The sequence below is a fragment of the Megalops cyprinoides genome, chromosome 19, assembly GCF_013368585.1.
Source record: "Megalops cyprinoides isolate fMegCyp1 chromosome 19, fMegCyp1.pri, whole genome shotgun sequence".
Classification (NCBI taxonomy): Eukaryota; Metazoa; Chordata; class Actinopteri; order Elopiformes; family Megalopidae; genus Megalops; species Megalops cyprinoides.
In genome coordinates this window covers 13,311,789-13,331,914 of record NC_050601.1, presented here as the reverse complement: position 1 = coordinate 13,331,914, position 20,126 = coordinate 13,311,789, and the positions used below count along the sequence as shown (strand labels likewise).

At 41.0% G+C, this 20,126-nt stretch overlaps 1 protein-coding gene across 1 annotated transcript; it reads right to left on the bottom strand.

Moving 5' to 3' along the window:
• Window positions 1–8,921: 8,921 nt before the first annotated feature.
• On the bottom strand, window positions 8,922–19,603 carry LOC118794619 (glucagon receptor-like). Its single transcript, XM_036552874.1, has 13 exons — window positions 19,445–19,603; window positions 17,563–17,665; window positions 17,280–17,387; window positions 16,491–16,612; window positions 14,775–14,881; window positions 11,217–11,373; window positions 10,834–10,993; window positions 10,681–10,741; window positions 10,193–10,262; window positions 9,845–9,936; window positions 9,539–9,677; window positions 9,408–9,449; window positions 8,922–8,993 (listed from the first exon to the last, which is right to left on the bottom strand). The coding sequence occupies exons 1-13, from the start codon at window positions 19,601–19,603 to the stop codon at window positions 8,922–8,924; spliced, it is 1,392 nt and encodes a 463-aa protein (XP_036408767.1).
• Between the last annotated feature and the right edge of the window lie 523 nt (window positions 19,604–20,126).

Below are 20,126 nucleotides of genomic sequence, written 5' to 3'. Positions count from 1 at the left end.
GATAATAATCTTGATGAATCTTAGTAGATGAAAGTGAGCGACTGAATTCATTTTTTTCAGACAGTCTCCTTAGACAGGCTTGGATGTTATCTTCCTCTTCATTCTGTCCTCTGAGAAGTGAGAATGGGCAGAATTCCGTTTGCCACATGACACACAAGGGTGAAAAGAGGGAATGCGGGACTCAATTCAAATGTGTCTGTGTGTTTTAGTCTGCCTATAGTTTTGGAACTACTCCTGTTTAAATACAGAAGGTAAGCAGTAATCCAGGAGCTAATGATGACCTTTCATCCAACAGATGCCCTTTCACTGACTCATCCATCAATATAGAAAATATGCATTAAAAACAAAACAGCCCATGTTGTATGTAATTAATATTAAACCAGGTCTTTCACGTAAAGCCAGAGATTTTAACAAATTTTCAAGATGTGGTTCAAGAGCACCAAGAACAATAGCTCCGATCTGGGAATTGTACCTATAACCTTTTGGTTACAAGCCCAGTTTCTTGTCCATTGTCATTGAGTGCATGATGCTACTTGTCTGCAGTTATACCATCTTTGCCTCCTTAGAGAATCACTTGACCTGTGATTCCCTTCAATAGCAGTAAAGATCTTATGTAGGCATTAAACTCACACAAACCATGATTTTGGAAAGGTCACTATAAGGAGACAAAGAGAGACTTGAATGAATTTCTCTAAATTCTACAGACCTGTGGTTCTGCTCATGAATAAATCAAAATTAAAGCTGTGAACTTGCAACGTAGCCATTATATCTTGAGGTAAAAAGTTTAGGTGTATTAGGTCTACATACTTTTTAGCAACAAAATACAATCTAGTATGACAGTACATTTACTGTGTGTGGTGTTTGGGTGTGGTTAAGGTTCCTTTGTCCTTTTAGAACAATATTACACACTGTAGGGAACACGTGCCATGACAACTGTATAAAAAATTTATTTATTTAATACCCCTGAGAGCTGATGGAATAAGGGAGTGTCACACCGGGTACATTTTGCAGAAAAAGATTAGAATGATGAAGAAACTTGGCATTTTACATGTGTTCAAGGGTGGTCCCTTCCATGTTTTGGTTGTGTGGCTTGTCAGAAAGGTTAAAACAGAAGTGTCAAAATGGCCCATGAGGGCAGATCCAGGGGCCTGACAGCCATGTGGAATGCAAATGAGTGCGCTGCCCTTCTCTACCCCGACATCTGAGCTCCTGAGAGCACACTGAGCATCTGCTCCCCCCCCCCCCCCGTTCCACACCTGTCCCCAGGCGTCCCCTCCCCAGTTCACCCCCTCTTGCACAGTCAGATCCTCTAGCTGGTGCTGCTGTGGATCAGCTACCTGCACCCCCAGCGCAGCAGCACTCCTGTGCACTGGTGCCCGCATCGCTACACACCTGGGGATATACTTATATAGAGCAAGTCCCAGTGGACAGACCACATTCCTCACGTGCCATTACCATGCACGTTTCCCAGGGATCTCAGCATAGTGAAATAACTTGAGCAAATGGTCTCATGGAAGTCTATAGGCTAAGGGTCGTCTATAAAGAGACTATATGACTCTTTCCTCTTTTGGATAGAAGCATCTTTAGCCCAGGAACAGTGATGTATTCCCCTGTGCACAATTCTACAGCATGATCAATTGATGATTCTGCATTGTTATATGGAATGTTCATACTATGGCCTGTATGCTGATGGAACGATGATCCTCTGCAATCAGTCTGAGAGGCACTGTTGACTGACTGATCTCAGGTCATGAGAAAGACTGAGGGGGCTTGGGAAGCAGGCATACTCTCCAGCACCAGTTAGCATATGGGTTTATAATACATTTCATATATCTTGATAAATTTTTAAAACCGTACTTAACATGTACCAGACTTCACTGTATCTCAGGTGGTGGTATCTATGACCCCTTGTAGCCAATTTCCCTTAGGCTCTTCACACTAGTGCCTTCCCGGATGCTGAGACCCTCCTTGTCTGCGAACACCAGGCTGAGCTAGCTCCTGGTGCTCTGAGTAACCTGAAAACCAACACCGCAGCTTCTTTGCTATAGGTTTGGCCATGATGTGTGTATATACAGTACACGCGTGCGCGTGTACTTAAAAGTGTATGTCAGCGAACTACAAACAGGAGGCATATATATAATTAAACAGGACTATAATTAACCTGAACATGTTTTCAATTCTTACCCATGATTAAGAATAATTCCAGTTCTTATAAGGGTCATCCATTACTAGTGGAAACCTTTTCACTTGATTGCATCCTGAGTGGTAGTTCTTGATTTCTGCACTTCACATGTAGTAATTTTAATATTTATTTCACCAGCACCCACTAGTACTTCAGGTATCTGAGAAGCTGGCTTATCTTTTCAAGCTGGTTTAGAAAAATACCGATTAAAGAAAGAAAAACTTCAAATTGACGCCTTAGCCAGTGCACTGAAAAAAACCTGGGATGATTGACTTTTTAGACGGGGCAGGCCCTGGGGTGAATACTAATAAGGAGTGCTGCCACATTCACCTGAATCCACAGGCGCCATGGAGACCGCAAAGGGCTGCCCTCAGGGCATGTGTGGTGGAGCGGGACATGGTGCTGCTCATGCTGTTTACAGCGACCCCAGACCCTGCACATAACAGAGACAAATGAGTATCATCAGCCTCTAATGTAAAAACCTCTTCAAAGTCAATTTTAGGCCCTTCGTGCTCTACATCCACATATAACCCCAAATTTTTGTGAGGAAGCATTTTCGGCTTCTCCTCATAAAACTTTAGGGTGTGTGTGACTTTGGGAATGGCAGCTTAATCAAAGCGTCCGGGAGAATACGGCGGTTTGTTATTCACTAGTAAACAGCCCTCTGCCTCACAAGCTGGACTGCCACATTACAGCAGACAGGTGAATGTATTGGCATACACCACAGGAGCACATTCAATTCCGTTTCAAAGCAATGATTCATTATTGCTGCTGGCAGCATTCACTCTTTGCAGCCTGATCACTTATAACATAAAACAGTATGAAAGTGCCCTCTGAATCAAGAGCAAACACACAGAACACAGAATATTAATGTTCCTGGGCAAAGATGTACAGGTTGGTCTGATCTCACATTCTCAAGCAATATGCTGCATACATGTATTTTATATCAGCTAATCATTTTGGTTCTTGTAACAGCAATAATGCCATTTTCAATATAAAAGCTTTGCGTGTCCCCTGACCCCAGCTTGTTTGTGATGGTAACTGTGAGGGGCTTATTAATATTGAACTATACCCTCCAGGCACATCAAGGCTGCCAGTGCAAGACACAGGCACTCCTGTGCACTGGGATGAATACACATTTCTCTTTTTTTTACTTTTGTAATGTTTCCAGGTGAAACATAACAGGCCTTTTTTTTATATCACCCACCACCTGTGGAGATCTATAGAAGTCATACTTTTTTGTCTGTGCTTTTAGCTACCCCAGCTGCAGCAGAACCTTTAGGGATACCAGCAGATTGCTGGGGTTAAGAAAATTGACAAAGAAGTAAATTATCAATAAGACAACCTTTTTAACAAATAGTATTTGTATATTACTTTTTTTCCTGCACAGTGGTATAAAAACAGCAGTACGTCACTGGGGGGCATGAACTCATTTTACCAGTAGAATATCTTCATTTGATGGGAGCATCAGCAGGAGCCATGGCAAGGGACCATTCAAAGCCTGGCACAGTGAAAGTGAAGGTTAGCACAGCTGGACTATAGCGCCACACTTAAAAGTTCCATTTTCCCATTTAGTCCTTGGACATTGACAAAATGGAGCATGGTGGTACTGCCCATTTGTGAGCTTATCCTTACAAAAATGCCTGACTTCAGAATCTATGCAGCAATGATATTGCAATATTCTAATCATTTGTAATTTTGTAATTTCGTTGTCCTGAACAATGACAATAAAGCTCTCTTGTCTTATCATTCCACAACGATGAAAAACAATACCTTAGGTAATGATAGTGATAATTGTCCAATTCTTCCTTTTTTGTGTGAACAGAACATTGCTCAACTCAGCTACTGGTGTGGAACAGTATTTACAATTGTAATTGAACTAAAAGCATAATTTAAAGTAGCTATAATGCTATAAACCATATATCTGCATTGCACCTGTATTGTAAGTTATTCAGTACTGCTGGGAAATTAACATTGTAGGGATTGTTTTAACTGACAGTGTGAAATTAAGTTGAGACTGAGATCCTTCCTTTGTTTACACTGCCGGAACTGAACTGATAAAAGACCCAAAGATATTGATTGGAAACTTGGTGTTTCTGGAATTAAGTCAGAAGTGAGTCAGTTCAGCAAGTACAGCAGCTCTTCTGTTGCACCAGAAATCTGTCATCTTGATGAATTTCATCAATTTTCCTTCTCATAAACCAAATCCTTTGTTACTGTATAATGCATACAGTATATGATGCAAACCTACAGTCACCCTATGTAAGTATCTTTAAGACTGTTAATTGACAAGGCACAGGCAAGGACTCAGGCGCGGACCACAAGAACTCCAGAGTCCAGGCGTTTATTAACAAAATCGTAGAATCGTAGAGGCAGTCCAAAACAGGCAGGGTCAAAATACCAGGAAGGCAGTCCAAACACAGACAGGAATCAAAGCCGGGGACAGGCAGGGTCAAACCAGGTAGTCAGGAAGATCAGGTGAACAAGGCAGGACAGCAGGCAGGAGCAAGGTCAAAGAGCAGGCAGGGTCGATTCGGGGAATAGCGATCAGGCAGAAAACACGGCGGGAACGAGACAGGTAAAGGCACACTGCAACGAACTGGCAACAAGACAGAGACAAGCAGGGTAGATATAGGGCTGGGCTGATGAGGAGATGGGAAGCAGGTGTGTAAGCAGGCAGGAGGGGATGATCGGGTGGGCGGAGACAGGGCGGAGAGTGGGGCAGGGCTAGAACACAAGGAAAACAAAAGCACATGGACAGGGAAGAACAAAACACAATAGCTAGGGGGCGGGAGCACTGACAGTTAATGTTAACTGTTACATATAAAACAACTTCTACAAACAAGTTCAATCAAGGTTAGTTAAGACTAGCTCCTGATTGACCAAATTGGCAAGGTCTTAATGACCAGCTGAGCCCCACAGCCTAGGTTTCAATCTGTTGTGTCACCTGCCAACAATGAGCAGGAGCCCATAGTGGCAGAGCAAACTGGCTTTGTGTGGCTATGGGTTTGGGGTCGGGATTTCCTCATCTCCATACTCCATACTCATCTGGCAATTTGTTAGCTTCAGGGGAGTAGCACTTCTCCTCCAATGGGTGTGTGTAGGTGTGTTATCTGACTTGTGGTGTGAAAAAAATTGACTGCATTTATCAGAAGATTGCATTCATTTCACTTTAGTACTCCTGAGTGCAGAGCTTGTTGCAGACAAAGTAAGTCTTGTGTACAATCGGCGATTTGAAGCAGGGTTGCAAAAACGTGAAAAGGCATAGAAAAATTAGTTAAGGCTAAAAAGAACACAGTTCTTTGGAATTTTATTAACAAAAATGACCAGACATTAAGAAGAGTGGTGAAATGTACATCATTATATGGATTATCAGGTAATATATGTATGATGAGTATATGACCAGTCAAAGAGCACAGGGGGTTGATGCTACAGTGAGGCACTACTGGAATGGTTTTATTTGATAAACATGGCAGTTGAGCAGGATATCTCTTACTCAGATTGAGGTTGTCTGATAAATGTACATAAGGACCAAAGTCTGCCTATGGACTCCTTGTATCTTCAAGCATAAGCAATCAAACCGGGTTTGGGGTTTTCTGAGTCCTCTCCAGAGCCTCAATCTTCCTTCATGCCTTCATCCCCAATGCTAAGATTTGGTTCAGAAAGGTGCCTCACATTGTGCTGTGTATGTGGCCGGTTGGAGCCACCTCAATGAAGTGCACTTGAGATGCTTTCACATATCCGGGTAGACAGTTTCCACTCTCTCCTTGCACTCTTGGAATCACTCTTGGATATTGCCATCTACCATCTCTCCCCTTGTGCCAAACAAATCAGCAGGCAATGTTGCTTCACACCCATACCCCTGATGTGATATGGGTGAAATTATGTGTGCGTAACTGTGGTAGACGTTCTTGCCAGTCACACCTCTTTTCTGGTGGGAAGGTCCAGAGCAGACCAAAGAGTATTCTATTGATTTGCTCTTATTCTCCACTGCCTTGTGGGTGGCATGGCATTGGTGCGATGTTCCTGAATTCCACAAAAGTGTATGGGGCTGGGGAACAGGCACTCAAAGAAAGAATCGCTTTTGTCTGGACTTTGCAGCTGTGCTATCCATCCTGCTCCTCCTTATTGGGAAAAGTCTGAGTATATTGGGATGACAAGGGCTGCTTGCCATCTGAACCACACAGCTATCAAACAACTGCCTTATTTGAGCTTGTGAAAGCCTCATACTAGGAAGTAGTATTGCCAATGATGTAAAGGCAAGGTTCTCTGGATGAGCAGCTGCTTCCTACACCATAGCACCTGCTGGAATACATACTTAAAATTCTTCATGAGCATTTTACTGAACCCAACCTTAAGCTTTGAGTGGTGATGCCTGCTCTTTGACAGTTTGGGATAAGAATGTCTGATAAATAACGCTGTGCTAATGCATTCATCCAGGCTTAACTTTTTTTTTTGCCATAGGTCTGACACATATTTCCTTTTCCTTCTTCAAGACAGACTCAAGCCAATATCATACATTTTAATGTGATATGCTATTTGGGTTGCATAGCAACATCCAGATAAATGCACCACATGGTTATTTCCTTTATTTCTTATGAAACGAGGATGTACCACATGCTACGGTTTTGCTGGCTCAGGAGTGATCAGATCAGAATCCTGTAAAACAGCTCTTTTAAATCAAAAGAAACAGAATCTCATTCTGTTCTTATGATTCGTCCTGATGGGTTTCCTGCACAGAACAAAGTGGCTGCTTGTCTGCCTGTCTGTTTGCCTGCCACTCACTCGCCCCCACTCTTTATGCTGCCCGTCACTTCCCTGTGAATCAAATGAAATATAATTACATTTTATCAATTGTAATACAATAACTGATTACTTTCAGAATCTCATTCATGCAATTCCTTAATTAGCCTGTAATGATTAACTGAATAAATAGCTTTAGAAGGGAGAGAATTGACTACACAATACAGTCTGTTTTAACATGTATTTGAAGATCCAGACAAACTGGACAACAGATTTTACAGAGCTTTACAGTACAATAATGTACACATATGACATTTACATTTTATTTGTAACCAATGTATAGAAAGCTATTATATACAGCACATACAAAAATAAAGCTTCTCATTTCAGAAAACATTCAATACAAGCAGAACACCAGGAAAGAACAAACAAATCCAATGCAACAACACAGCTGTCTATAAATAAACTACATAAATGCACAACGGTTTGCAGCTGCATAATTAAAAGTGTTGCACAATTAAATAAATGAAATAAAAACTTACAAGCATAGTGCTAGACACCACAATTTCAGGCAATAACAATATGAGTAACAACAATGAAGAATGGCTCACAAATGTATATATTGCTGTACAACAAAACATTAGGGATCATGAGAAAGACCGTGTCATTTCTGTAATGTAAGACAATCGAAGATGTTAATTACCAGCCAGAGAATTAAATATGTATGTATGCATTAATATATTTAGGGTAGACAGCACTGTTAAGTTGACTTTAAGATTTCTGAAAACAGGAGTGCCCTGTTGCCTGGGCCATGCACTTCCACTAACATCAGCTGTACAGAATTATAGCTAACTAGTTGCCTGTAGTAACATTGGTTATCTTCCCTCTCATCAGCATATATGCTTATGTACACATAGTTCTGTAAAGTGATATGCAGTGTCAGGGCTAAGGCAGGATGGTTACAAGATGGGGAGTGGCCTAACTATCTGGTAGTACCCTCTGTACCCACACCATTTTATCTTACTCTTCCTACTATACAAAAAACTCACAGTTTCACTATGACAGATGAGCAACTTTTTCAACAAGTTTGTTTTATGGAGTTTCTTAAATTATAAAGTGATTGATCCAAAATTTATGTGAGCTGTGCACTTACTGAACTCAATGAAACATATTGAGCAAATGCTTTGGTTCATTTATTTAAAATGTCACGCTGGATTTACTTCAAAGACAAGGTCAAAGTACTGGACTTAAATTACTAGACTTAATCTGGACCTTAGTTTAATGTTAATTTACTCATCCTGCTATTCGGCACTACTTTCTTTCCTCTGCATCACAATCTGTGAAATATTTCCCTATTTTTGAATATGGGGTCGATAACTATGTCTGAACTCATTAATGTGGAGATTTTTGGAAAACATGCAAGGAAAAACTCAAGCAAAAAACCCCAGCTGGATTACAGTGGTACTTTGAAATCTTCAGTTCTGTGCCTCCAGGGTTGCCAAAATATTTACAATACCTGAGATGACATAATGACATTATTACTGTAACTGGTACTCTTGCTCTGACAGGCTGCAGTTGTGTGAAACACCTCTCAAGATTGATCTACCCAGCAGCCTTCAGCCAAAACGCATTAAAACAAGAGTCTCAGGTAACTATTATTCAAGGCATCTTAAACATAAGGGGTTAATTATACTGTAACAAGGGAGTGAGTTTTACAGCTATGCAAGCTGCAGTCCTCTATATCATTAAACACAACATCAAACAATAAGCAACCATAATTAACAGATAAAACTATACTCAGCTGAGAGAATGATCACATTAAGCTTCTCATGATACAACTGACAACACAACTGTATGGGTGTATGGGTGGAATGTTCATTTCTCAGCAAATTTCCAAAGTCAGAAAACAAGTAAGGTTTGAGATCCTCTTTGAGAAAATGATTTTTTTTTTTCTTCCAGTCAGAGCAGCGTGTGCGACAAGCTCCTCTGCCGTCTCTCACTGCCTGCAGCAGGCCACGCCCACCTCCATCCTCCAGCTGCGCAGTTTCTTCTGAAGCTCCGTCTTCACCTGTGGCACAGAACATGTTACATGACCCACTTGGCACAACCACTCCCGCTACCAGATGGTCACTAATCAGCCCTTCAGTCTTTAGATGAGTAATCACAGAAGACACGCTTTTGTTTTCCTCACTATCATTTTGATGATGGCCAAAATGAGCAAACGATGGCATGTCTGGAATGAAACATTCTCAAATTCACAACAATTAAACTAAACTAACACTGAGCCTTTACCGATAAAACTAAAACTAATGCTTTAACTCCGTACAGAGAAGAACAAGTAAAGAAACTGAAGAGAGGACATAGCATAAACAACTGTCAATCTGGTAGGGTGGGATAGAAGATGCAGGTTTAGTACTACATATGAGTGCAGTGCAAGGTTAACAGAAGTGCAGTGCAGTGAGTATGAAGATGGTTAACACACCTCTTTATTGGAGTAACAGTACAGTACAGCGACCAGGAAACCCTGCATGCAAGGAGAGAGAAGTTTAGACATTTGAGAGGACTGGGTGTGGGAGCAGTGCTGTGGATGTAGGTGTCCCCAGAGGAGCTCACCTGAAAGGAGCTGAGGAAGAGGGTGAAGAAGACCTTGATGTAGCGCAGGACACCAGTGGTCTGTTCATCGGTGGCAAAGATAAAGACGACCTCGTGGATCCCAAAGAGGGGGATAAGGGTCAGGGTTGCTTTGGCCAGCCTGACAAACAGGAAGGGACAGTTCAATTGCTTCTGCTTCTCTCTGTGTATCTTCCCTGTTCCTCTCACTCTTTTTGTGTTTTTTCTCTCACTCCCTCTCTTTCCCTCTCCTCCACTCATTCCTTTTCCTTCTCTGCTTTCTTTTCTCCCTCCCTCTCTTTCTCTCACCGGAGTTTGTAGTCAGGATACCCGTTCTGACTGTTGGCTCGTAGTTTGGAGAGGATCACCTTCAAGATCCTCACAAAGATCACCAAGTTGATCTGCAGAAAAGGGGTGTCCGTGCAATAAGAAACCACAAGCTCTTCAAGGATAATTACAGAAGCACACAAAATTCCAGGTTTATTTAACCCATTCACCAATGTAACATGAAATTATTGTTAAATGTCAAAACAAAGCATTTACAATATTTACTAAAACATTCTTCATTCATAATTACTCCTCAAGTATAATGGAAAAGGTTCTTCTTGAATACACTACAGTCAATTTTGCATTACCAAGTACGGGAGTCACACTCACCAGTGAGGCAAACAGAATAGGAAATCTGATTATCCACCAGTAATTCATGTTCTCATTGACTGCCCAGCACCTGGAAAAACACGCAAAACTAAATCAATGACACAGTTACAGCTCTACAGACACTTTAAATTATCAACCGAATTCCATGACTGGGGTAAAAGCTTGTGGGTCTTCACATTTTTGTTCAAGAATATATAAAAAGGAACCACATCCTAAGGCATCAATGTCTATTAGTAAATATCTAGTATGTACAGCCCCTTAGTTACATCAGCAATGACATTTGAAATACAGACACAGACTTAAATCACTACAGCTTATCCTGCCCCAAAGATTCATCTTTCAGGGACAGAAATTGTAAGGTGTCATTTTAGAGCAAATACAGAATACATGTATATGCCTTTATCTTGTGTTGAGACTCACGCTGCAATATTCCAAAATAACATCCAGAGACTGTATCTGTATCACACCAATGTCCATCAAACACTTACTCTTTGTTTTCCTTAAGTAGTTTGGCAAGCGTCCATGGAATAACAAATATGATAGGAGTTCCTGCATATAAAAACATAAAAATACCACTTAGTTAACAGACAAGACAAGCCTCGAAATTCTTAAGAATTCAGCCAATGAGGAAGAATACCTACCCCAGCCGAGACAAATATAGGCAGTGTATTTGTTATTCTCTAAGAGCACAGAGGCAATGAGCACTGTGTACAGGTAGATGGCCTCTCCGAAGAACCAGTAGTGATTGGCCAGAATACAATACTGCATCACCACCTGGGCAATCCGGCATCCAATGGCAGCCTATGGATGCAAAGACAAGCAAAACATGACACAGGTTTGTTTTTTTGGTCCTCACACAACATTATATGCACTTTCAGCAGTTTCTGAAATGAGTGACAAATGTGTGAAAAAGAAACAATGTAGGATTCTTACAGGGATAAAGAGTGATCGGACTGATGGATCGAAAGTGGAATACTCATGCTGTAAACAGGTAACTGTACAGGGTAACTGCCAGTGAACACACCTGGTGGCTGAGCATCTCTCCCAGGTCGGCCTGTCCCATGATCTCTCTGCCCCAGTGGCGTTCCAGCAGAGCATCCTTCACTATGACTGACAGTGCTCGCAGGATGAATGACACAAAGAGGTTAGCATGGATGTAGTTCCGGGTGCAGTGCAGTTTCCTGTAGGAAAACGGATTACAGGAGATGGGAGTGTAAATTTGGATAGTTTACCCAGAATGGACCAATTCTATGAATGGAGCAATAATTTGGTCTGCCTCGTCCAATAAGCAATAATGCTAGGATAGCTAGTCAGGTGAACCATGGTCATTTACACCAGTGTTTCCCAAACCTCTCCTGAAGTACCCCCTGTCCTGCATGTTTTAGATCTCTCCCTGCTCCAACACAGCTGATTCAAATGATCAACTCGTTATGAACTCCTGAAGCTGCTTAATAACAAACTGATCATTTAAATCAGCTGTGTTGCAGCAGGGAGAGATCTAAAACATGCAGGACAAGGGGTACTCCAGGAGAGGTTTGGGAAATGCTGATTTACACTGCCTGCTAGAGGGTTACACAGATTTTTTAATTTTGGAATGCCTAATGATTTTCCCATATTTCCACATTTTACTTGATGTCTCAGAGTAATTTTAAGCTTCACTAGAACAGCACATCATCACTAGACAAAATAAAGACTGAAAGAGTAATTGGGCGGGGGTGGCAGTTCTGACAGGTCTCCAAGTGTACTGCTGTATTTCTGGGGTTTTCATCTGTATTTCATGTCACAAGGCTTTTGTGTTCTCTGTGTGCCCCTTGAGACTGGAGTGTTATCCTGTTCAGATCCTGAAAGGCCACTCGTGTCAGTTTTATTCTGTTTGGTTCCTGGAGGGTCACTCACATCAATTGGTTGGCTCCATTCCTTTATTGTTATTCTTTCAAGGCAGCATCACAGTAGCTAATGAGAACAATTTATCTTTGCGTCAGCACATACTCCAGGCTGATTATGTAGAGTGATCAGAAGATCTGACAGCTGTAGAGCACCACCGGTAGTCACACAAGTATTGTTACAAAATTTAGTTTCTGTGTTCTGTTTTTTTCCCATAAAGAAAGTACATGTAATTCATTTTTCCCATTTCAATGATGTTATTGTAGTTTTATTCAGTTAAACTTCTCTTTAACTGAAGCTCCTCAACTATGTTGAGTGTAATTCTTCAGCTAATCAGTATTTGAGTAAATTTGAGTAAAACAGCTGAACCTGTTGCAACTTTTCCTTATTTCAAATTCAATACATTTCCAAGGTTAAGCTGCTCTGAACCAACACCGCCTCACCTTCCCTGATCCAAAATATGTTCGTTGTCCCTCCCACCATGGTTCACTGGTTGGTTTGCTAGGTAGTAGTGGGTGACATTTGGGATATTGAGGCCTTGAGGTTGTTAATTTTACCCTAGGTTTTTCCCCAGTATAATTTTTTTGTGGGGGGGTGTTAAGATGCAGCATCTAGCCATCCCCACACAGGAGTAAAACTGTCAATTTGTTGCAATTCTCAGAGTAGTCGGATATATTGGAATATGAGTTGATGAGCATAATGACCTAATTATGGAGTGATATGGTCGGGTTTTGTAGGTAACGGATGACAACATCTGCATAGAGGTTAATCTTGTGAATTGAATTCATTGTAATATCAGTGACATTATTTTATTAGATATATATTTCAATCATTATCCTTCTCATAATTCTGCAGTTCGTTCAGCAGTGTTTAAACAATTGGCAGAGTCATCTCATTAACTATGCACTATTATAGTGCATAATTGTGACAAGCATGAATGGCAGAGCAATTCCATCAGTCAACCAACTTTGTCAGAATTATTTTCTTCAGACAGCCAACTTGCATAAAAACAAATTAAAAGAACTGATCATGATATCTGACTATATCTACAGTCACAGACAAAGCAACAAATGGGAAAGATCATTATGCTTTACATATTGTAGTTATTCTGCAAGACAAATTCATCACTTGCAATCTGAAAGGCATCCTTGCTGACACGGTGCACCTCACCGCTGTGAATTACCCCTAAATTGCAGATGTCATCAGAAAAAGCTTACAGGATTTTGAGTTTGATTTTAATAATGTGGCTGCATTTGTGTCAGACAATGACCTATATTTTAAAGGAATATAATGACATCCTCTGAGGCTTATGAAATACACAGCTCAAAACATCTAAGGAACACAATTATAGAGAACTGTTCCTCCCTACCAAGAAAACTACCCTGAGAACCATGTAAAATTAGAAGGGACACTTCATGCTGCTGCAAAGTACCATTGAGGGTACACTGACTTTTATCTCTGATTTGTGAACATGGATATGAATGTAAAACCATGCTGTTGACATAGCTCTAGACTTTATTGAAGAACAAGGGGCTGGAGAAAAAGGTTGCATTGTTTGTAGTGTATGGCAAAAGTCTACTTGACATAATACAGTGGTTTGAAAGTTGTGACATAAGAATCCACAATATATGTGATGAAGTTGGACAGCTGACAAATAAATGTTGGGCACTGGCCCAGAAACCGCACAGCACGGACAAAACAATCAATGCCAACGGCTTAAAACATTTCATAAAGTTACCATATTACAACCCCGATCAACTATTTTCAGTCAATGAGCTCACAAATTAATTAAGGCTGTCAGGATTTCTGACCGCCCAAAAAGTCTAAATGTGGAAACATCTCCCGATGGATCCTATTCCAAGTTTTAACAAGGACTGCATATATTTGAACTGGGCAAATACAAACTGTATACACAAGCAAATGGAAGTGCAGTGGAAGTCTTTGAGTGAATTCTGGAGTCTGAAGAAATGGTTCCAAGTCTAACACAAAAGGCAAAACAATACTTGTTTGTTGTTACCAAATCTGTCAATGCTGAAAGATGTGTCCCTTCTTATGGACAGGTTTTCACTCCACATTGTCAATCGATGACAGAGGAGACCATAAAAAAACCTAGTATGATCAAATTTAATTGCATTTTCAAGCCCTGAATTTTCACTGTGACTGTTACTCACCATTTTCATGTCAACCAGACTCTGCCAGTTTATTTGTTTACTGCACGTATCCCTGCTGTGTTTTTTTTTCCATTTTTTATTATTTTTATATTTCACACTTGCATACATTGTATGTAGCTCTAAATAGTCAGACTGAACTGAAAACACGCGACAGTGGTTAATTGGTGGTAACTCACCTGAGCTGATTGGGGCGGTGCAATCAGATTAACTGCTTAAACTTGAAAAACTGTCTTGGTATTGGAGAACTGAACTACATGCAAGAAAGCAAGTAAAACCGAGGGGTCTAAATATGGTATATATAAATGAAACCAAAATCCCCAAAGTATATATACAAGATGGCCAAAGTTAACTAAGCTCATTTTTGCAGATAGACTGATACCTGCATATGGGTCACCCCACACTGGGAATAAAGAGATACAGGGTGAGGTAACAAAAGAGCCCAGCAGAGACTTAACACCATATCCTCTATAAACCTCCTTGTAAGAAGTAAAATAAGAGAACAGCATAACGAAATATATGAGGGTTACCTGATTCCCAACAGAATGACCAGAGCGGAAACCAAGGTGAAGAGAGACAGCGAGTACCCCACCGTGTAGAGCATTCTGAAGCTCACCATCATTTGCTTGAACCACAGCTGTAGACAGAAAACCAGGCAGAGATGGCACAACCCCACAATAACAAGCAGTGGTGAAAGTAAGTATTGCAGTGGGTAGGTTTAGTTGGTGGGTTGAAATCTGATGACTGGGACATTCTGTAAGCTTGGTAAAGTATGTGCCGGTAAATAGCACCTGCTACTAACATTGGATGGAAATGCATTGTGCTACTGAAAACAATATTTATTGAAAAAGGAAAAATTGACCTCAACATAAAAATCTTCCTGTTGAAATACCACAGTATGTGGTTCAAAAGGAAGGCAAACTACATCAAACTACTAAACTAAGTCAGAATAGGGGCCAAGTCACACTGAGGACAATAACCACAACAATAAACCACGAGGATAATAATGTATCATCTCCTAGAAGTGAAAGCCTCAATCACATTTTTGTTCAAAACACATCAATCAGTTCCTTTCAAGTACATGCTTCATTCTTTTCTTCCAAATGGCACTGATTGGTTGGACGTGCCTAGAAACCCTTATAACATCTTCGACAGTGATCCAAATGATTGCTTTTATTATGACTGTTTAAATTATTGTTATTGTTTATAGTTACTCTCTCAATTATCAGTGTGGTGTGGTCAGCTCCATTAATTTGAATTTAAGTCATTTACGTATTTTATATAGTTATGATATAATCATAAAACACCATTGTTTGAACAGAAACAGGTGGCCACACCAAAAGGATAACTCACACTTGTACCCACAGGTAAAGATTTTTTCCAATGATGCTCCATGGGAATATCTTAACTAACTGAACTTCAAATAAGTGACACATAACCAATCAGATGAAAGCAAGAAGAGTCAATTTTTTTGAAATATTATGGTGGACTTCATTTACAAGGAAAGAAAAATAGGCTGAATACAAACTATATGAAAATCTGTTGCTGGCTCGACAAATTATTTTAGCTAGATAGCACAGACATGGATATATTGAATCAGCATATAATAAAATTAAACAGCTCTCTAGTAACTTGACCTGTAAGCAGCTATGACTAGCTTCACAATTGCCAACTTGCTAAGAATTACATGAACATTATATTGCATTGTATTAGCTGGTTCACATACAGAGAATAAGAGAGAGGAACTGATTGACAAGTGTGGTGAGCAATAACACATATTGTGGCTGCTAATAGGAACTACGCCTACATGTCGTTATGGCTTTTGTTCTGTGCATGATCTGGCCATAAAAAGCAACTGAGGACCAGACCCGGCCTCCATCAAGTGCCCACGTGCCCCACTATCCTGTGAGTAGCTTCACAGCTTGCACTTGCACAGTCTGTGTGCCAGTATGTTTTCGCAGGCAATCAAGAGGCTGTTGTCACTGCAAGTGTGCCTCAGGACACACTTACATGAAAAATAACTCTGATGCCCTTAGGGAGCAATACAAATCAGTTCTTTTCATAGCGCAGTACATGAGTAATACCCGCTAAATGTTCCATCCACCAGTTAATGCTGAGGCCTAAGATTTACAACACTCTTCACAGAGAAAGCATTTTTCAATAAGGAATTTCTGTTTCCAACATTCAACGTCAGTTCAAAAAAAAAAATCATCAATTGTGCAATTGTTCCTCAATTAGCACAGTACCTCCTGAGATGTTACTTCCTGCTCTTCTTCGCACTGTGACATGTCCCTCCAAGGCTGCCCGCTGTCTTCCTGGACCCACTGACCGTCTGGACCGCACTTGCGTCGCACCACGCCCTGATGCACTGATACATGAGATATACAACCCATAAACAGAGACACACAATGCACAGTCAGGACAGAGCTCAACTGGCAAGGTCCTATGAACCTTCAAAAATATGTCAAACAAGACTTTGATGTGTTAATAATTAGCAACAGTTACATTTCAATGTGGTTCTCCCGCTATTATGACAAGTTGGTGGGACACGTTTCATTTTAATCTTGACCAATGATTTCTGTCTCTGTTTAAACACAAGCAGAAGAGTGTTCCACCATACTTATGTCCTTTCATTTGCCTTAACAAGCAGGGAAAAAAAGAAGGCATTCCATTTGACAGCTATGGCATTTATTTTCAACTTTTAGAAACTAATTTAAGAAAGTATGCATTCTTAAACAATATTTTCATATATTTCAGTAGGATAACCGCATGATTATATGTATGAATTTGAAAAATGCAATAATTTTGCTACTCAAATTAAAAACAAAGTGTCACACCAGACACACTGAATGGCCCCTGGGTCTGCCTGTGGATAAAAACAAATTAATATTACAACCTGAGCCTGCAGGAAAGAGCATGATTGATTCCTCTGATTCCAACCAAACACAAAACTGCTACAGTAAATCACCCTCTTGCAGGAAACACCAGATATAGCAGTGAGTGAATGGAGCTGTGGACTAAGAAACGACAGTCACCTTTCTCAAACCAGGGGAGGTAGGAGGGGCAGGACACATTGACCAGAGTCCCAGGCAAGCCATCTGGCCAGCAAGCATACCTGTCAAAGGTCCTGTTGCAGAAAACTCCTTGAAATGAAAAGAAAAAAGTAAACATTTGGCACGTCAGTGTGAGCCAACCAATGCCCTGAATTAGATCAGATATTTAGGGAACAGCTGGCAATTTCAGTCCCAGCTGGGTGGACTGAAATCCCTGACTGACTTGAAACCCCTAACAGCCTGACGCATCTAAAGTGTTTCTCACCTGAAGGATAAGGCTCACTTTCAATCAGCTTAGTGCAGTCCTCTTGATACTGCATCCACTTTCGGTAGGTCTCCTCTAGCACTTTGCCAAACACAGCTGGACACTGCAGGCAGCAGGAAGAATGTCACCTTATACGGCCTTTAAATCCCAGAGAGTGATGAGTGTGATGGTCATGATCAAAGCACCCTTACACACACACACACACACACACACACACACACACACACGCACACACGTACACAGGCACGCACACATGCACACACGCGCACACACAGGCACGCATACACATGGGCACACGCATGCACGCACACACACACACGCACACGCACACACATACACACACAAATACAAACACACACACACACACACACACAAGCACATAGGTCAATAAAAATTCCAATTGCTGGGCAGAGCATTCGGAACACTCAGGTAAACAGAGCCATAATTGTACTGTGGTTCCTAATTTTGTCAGACAAATTTTTACATCAGTTCTAGCATTGGAGGGCCTGAAATAAAAATGAATATGTGCTCCCCAGCTGGAGAAATATCACCTGAGCCTCTGATGTTGATTTCCGTGGCAAATGAGAAAAAGTTCATGTTGGTCATACTGTAAGTCAACGTACTTAAGGAGAAGATAAAAAACCGACAACATCAAAGAAGCTGCTGGATCTAGGGATGCAGTAATAAATTTGCTTTTCTACTGCACTGCTTGTTCTGCCTTCCTGCCTTGTTTGGTTCAAGCACCACTTTTGGCAACATGTTTTGAATCATTCACGCTAATGGGAAACTGTGGGTTCAGTCAGTTTTCTGCATGACAGACTCATTTTCTTAGCTGAAAGTACTCTGGCAGGCTTGTGCCCTGATAGTGACAGTGTGTGACTAATGCTGGCAGGGTTAAATTCCTTTTCAATACACATACCTATCCACGGCATTAGTACAAGCCGCAAGACATCTGCCTGCTCTTATACACTCAGCAGTCTCCGGGCATGAAATCTCTGGACGTGCCTTACGTGTCTGTTCAAGTGCATGAACAACCATCCCAAAATCGGTTAAAAGATACAAATTTTTGTTTGTTTGTTTTTCAGATTCCAAATGTCAAGATGTCCACCAACTCCCATTACGGTCAGCTTCTGATGCGACTCTTGTCTCTCCACATTGGGACTGAATTCCCCCCTGCTGACGGATAAATGGCACCGAAATTAAACCCCACGGCAAAGTAATCATACTGGGACCGGGCAGACAGTTGTCAAAACTGTGAACTGTGGCTGAGGGTACACACATCAGTGGGTGTGTGCAGTGGAGCTCGGCACTGTGCATCTAGCCAAGATGGCAGCTTAATAGCAGTGCAGCACAGAACACAGAGTTGATATCTACTGTCCCGTTGTCATCAGCTACAGGCAGTACAAATGTCAGCTCAAAAATCTCTGTAGAGAAAAAGTGGAGGAGTACATCTGGGTTCCTCCAGATTGTTCAGTGGCTGAAGACGTGAAAAACACATGGACGTGGAATTCTCCAAAGGACTCCAATAAACTAAGTCAAATCTGAAAAATGGCTGATAGCTTTACACCTCTGTAACATTGGATTTGGTCACCCTAGACAGAAAATAATTTCAATTCAGAATATCACAATTTAACAGAGGTAAGTACACACTAAACAGAAAATACAACCGCTTTTGTAAACCATGCAAATCAACATAGGTTTTTCTCCCTTACGTTTGATAATGTATACTTTACGAGCATATGGACATTTCACTTTGTGAAAAACTGTATACCAAAAATATACCACTGTATACTGTGCTCTTTTATATATTGGATTTCACATTCAAATATATGTCACCACACTTTTTTACTGCTGTCCCTCTGCCTCAGGGCCTCCATCTCACCTGCAGTAGAAGCAGCCACGTCAGGACGTCCCACACCAGCCGAACACAGCCCCTCCTCATGTTCCTCATGTCTCCATCTGCTGGCCAGCCTCTGTGGGGACACAGCACGGGGGTGTCAGTGTGTCCACTGCTCTCACACACTGAGACTCTGCGGCTCATCCCTGCGTCACACCCCCCATCTGCACAGCGCAGAGTGCTGCAGGATCATGATAATTGTGCTGTGAAAAGCAACAGCTCTCACACACCTCCACAGGTGGGTAACTAGTTAATGTTTCTAGCAGAAGTTCACAGCTGGTTGCCCTATCATGTGTTGATGCAGCCTATAACAGACTTTAATTTGGACTTCATTAGCTGTGAACTAAAAAAAAAAAAAAACTCTCATGCAAAAATGTTAATTCACAAGATCAAGTACAAAATAGATCTGTTATTAGCAGTCTTATGATGGATCAGTCAAGGACAAAAGAATGAATTTTCTGGGATAATTCTGGGAGTACATATTCAAGACTATGTTTCCTTATCTACACAATAACAGTGTAATGGTGAAATTCAGCTGTTGTGAAGCAGTGACACACCCATATATTATTGGCATTCAGCAGATGCTCTTATCCAGACTGACTTGCACAGGCTACAATTTGTTATCCAGTTATACAGCTGGATATTTACTGAGACAATTCTAGGTTAA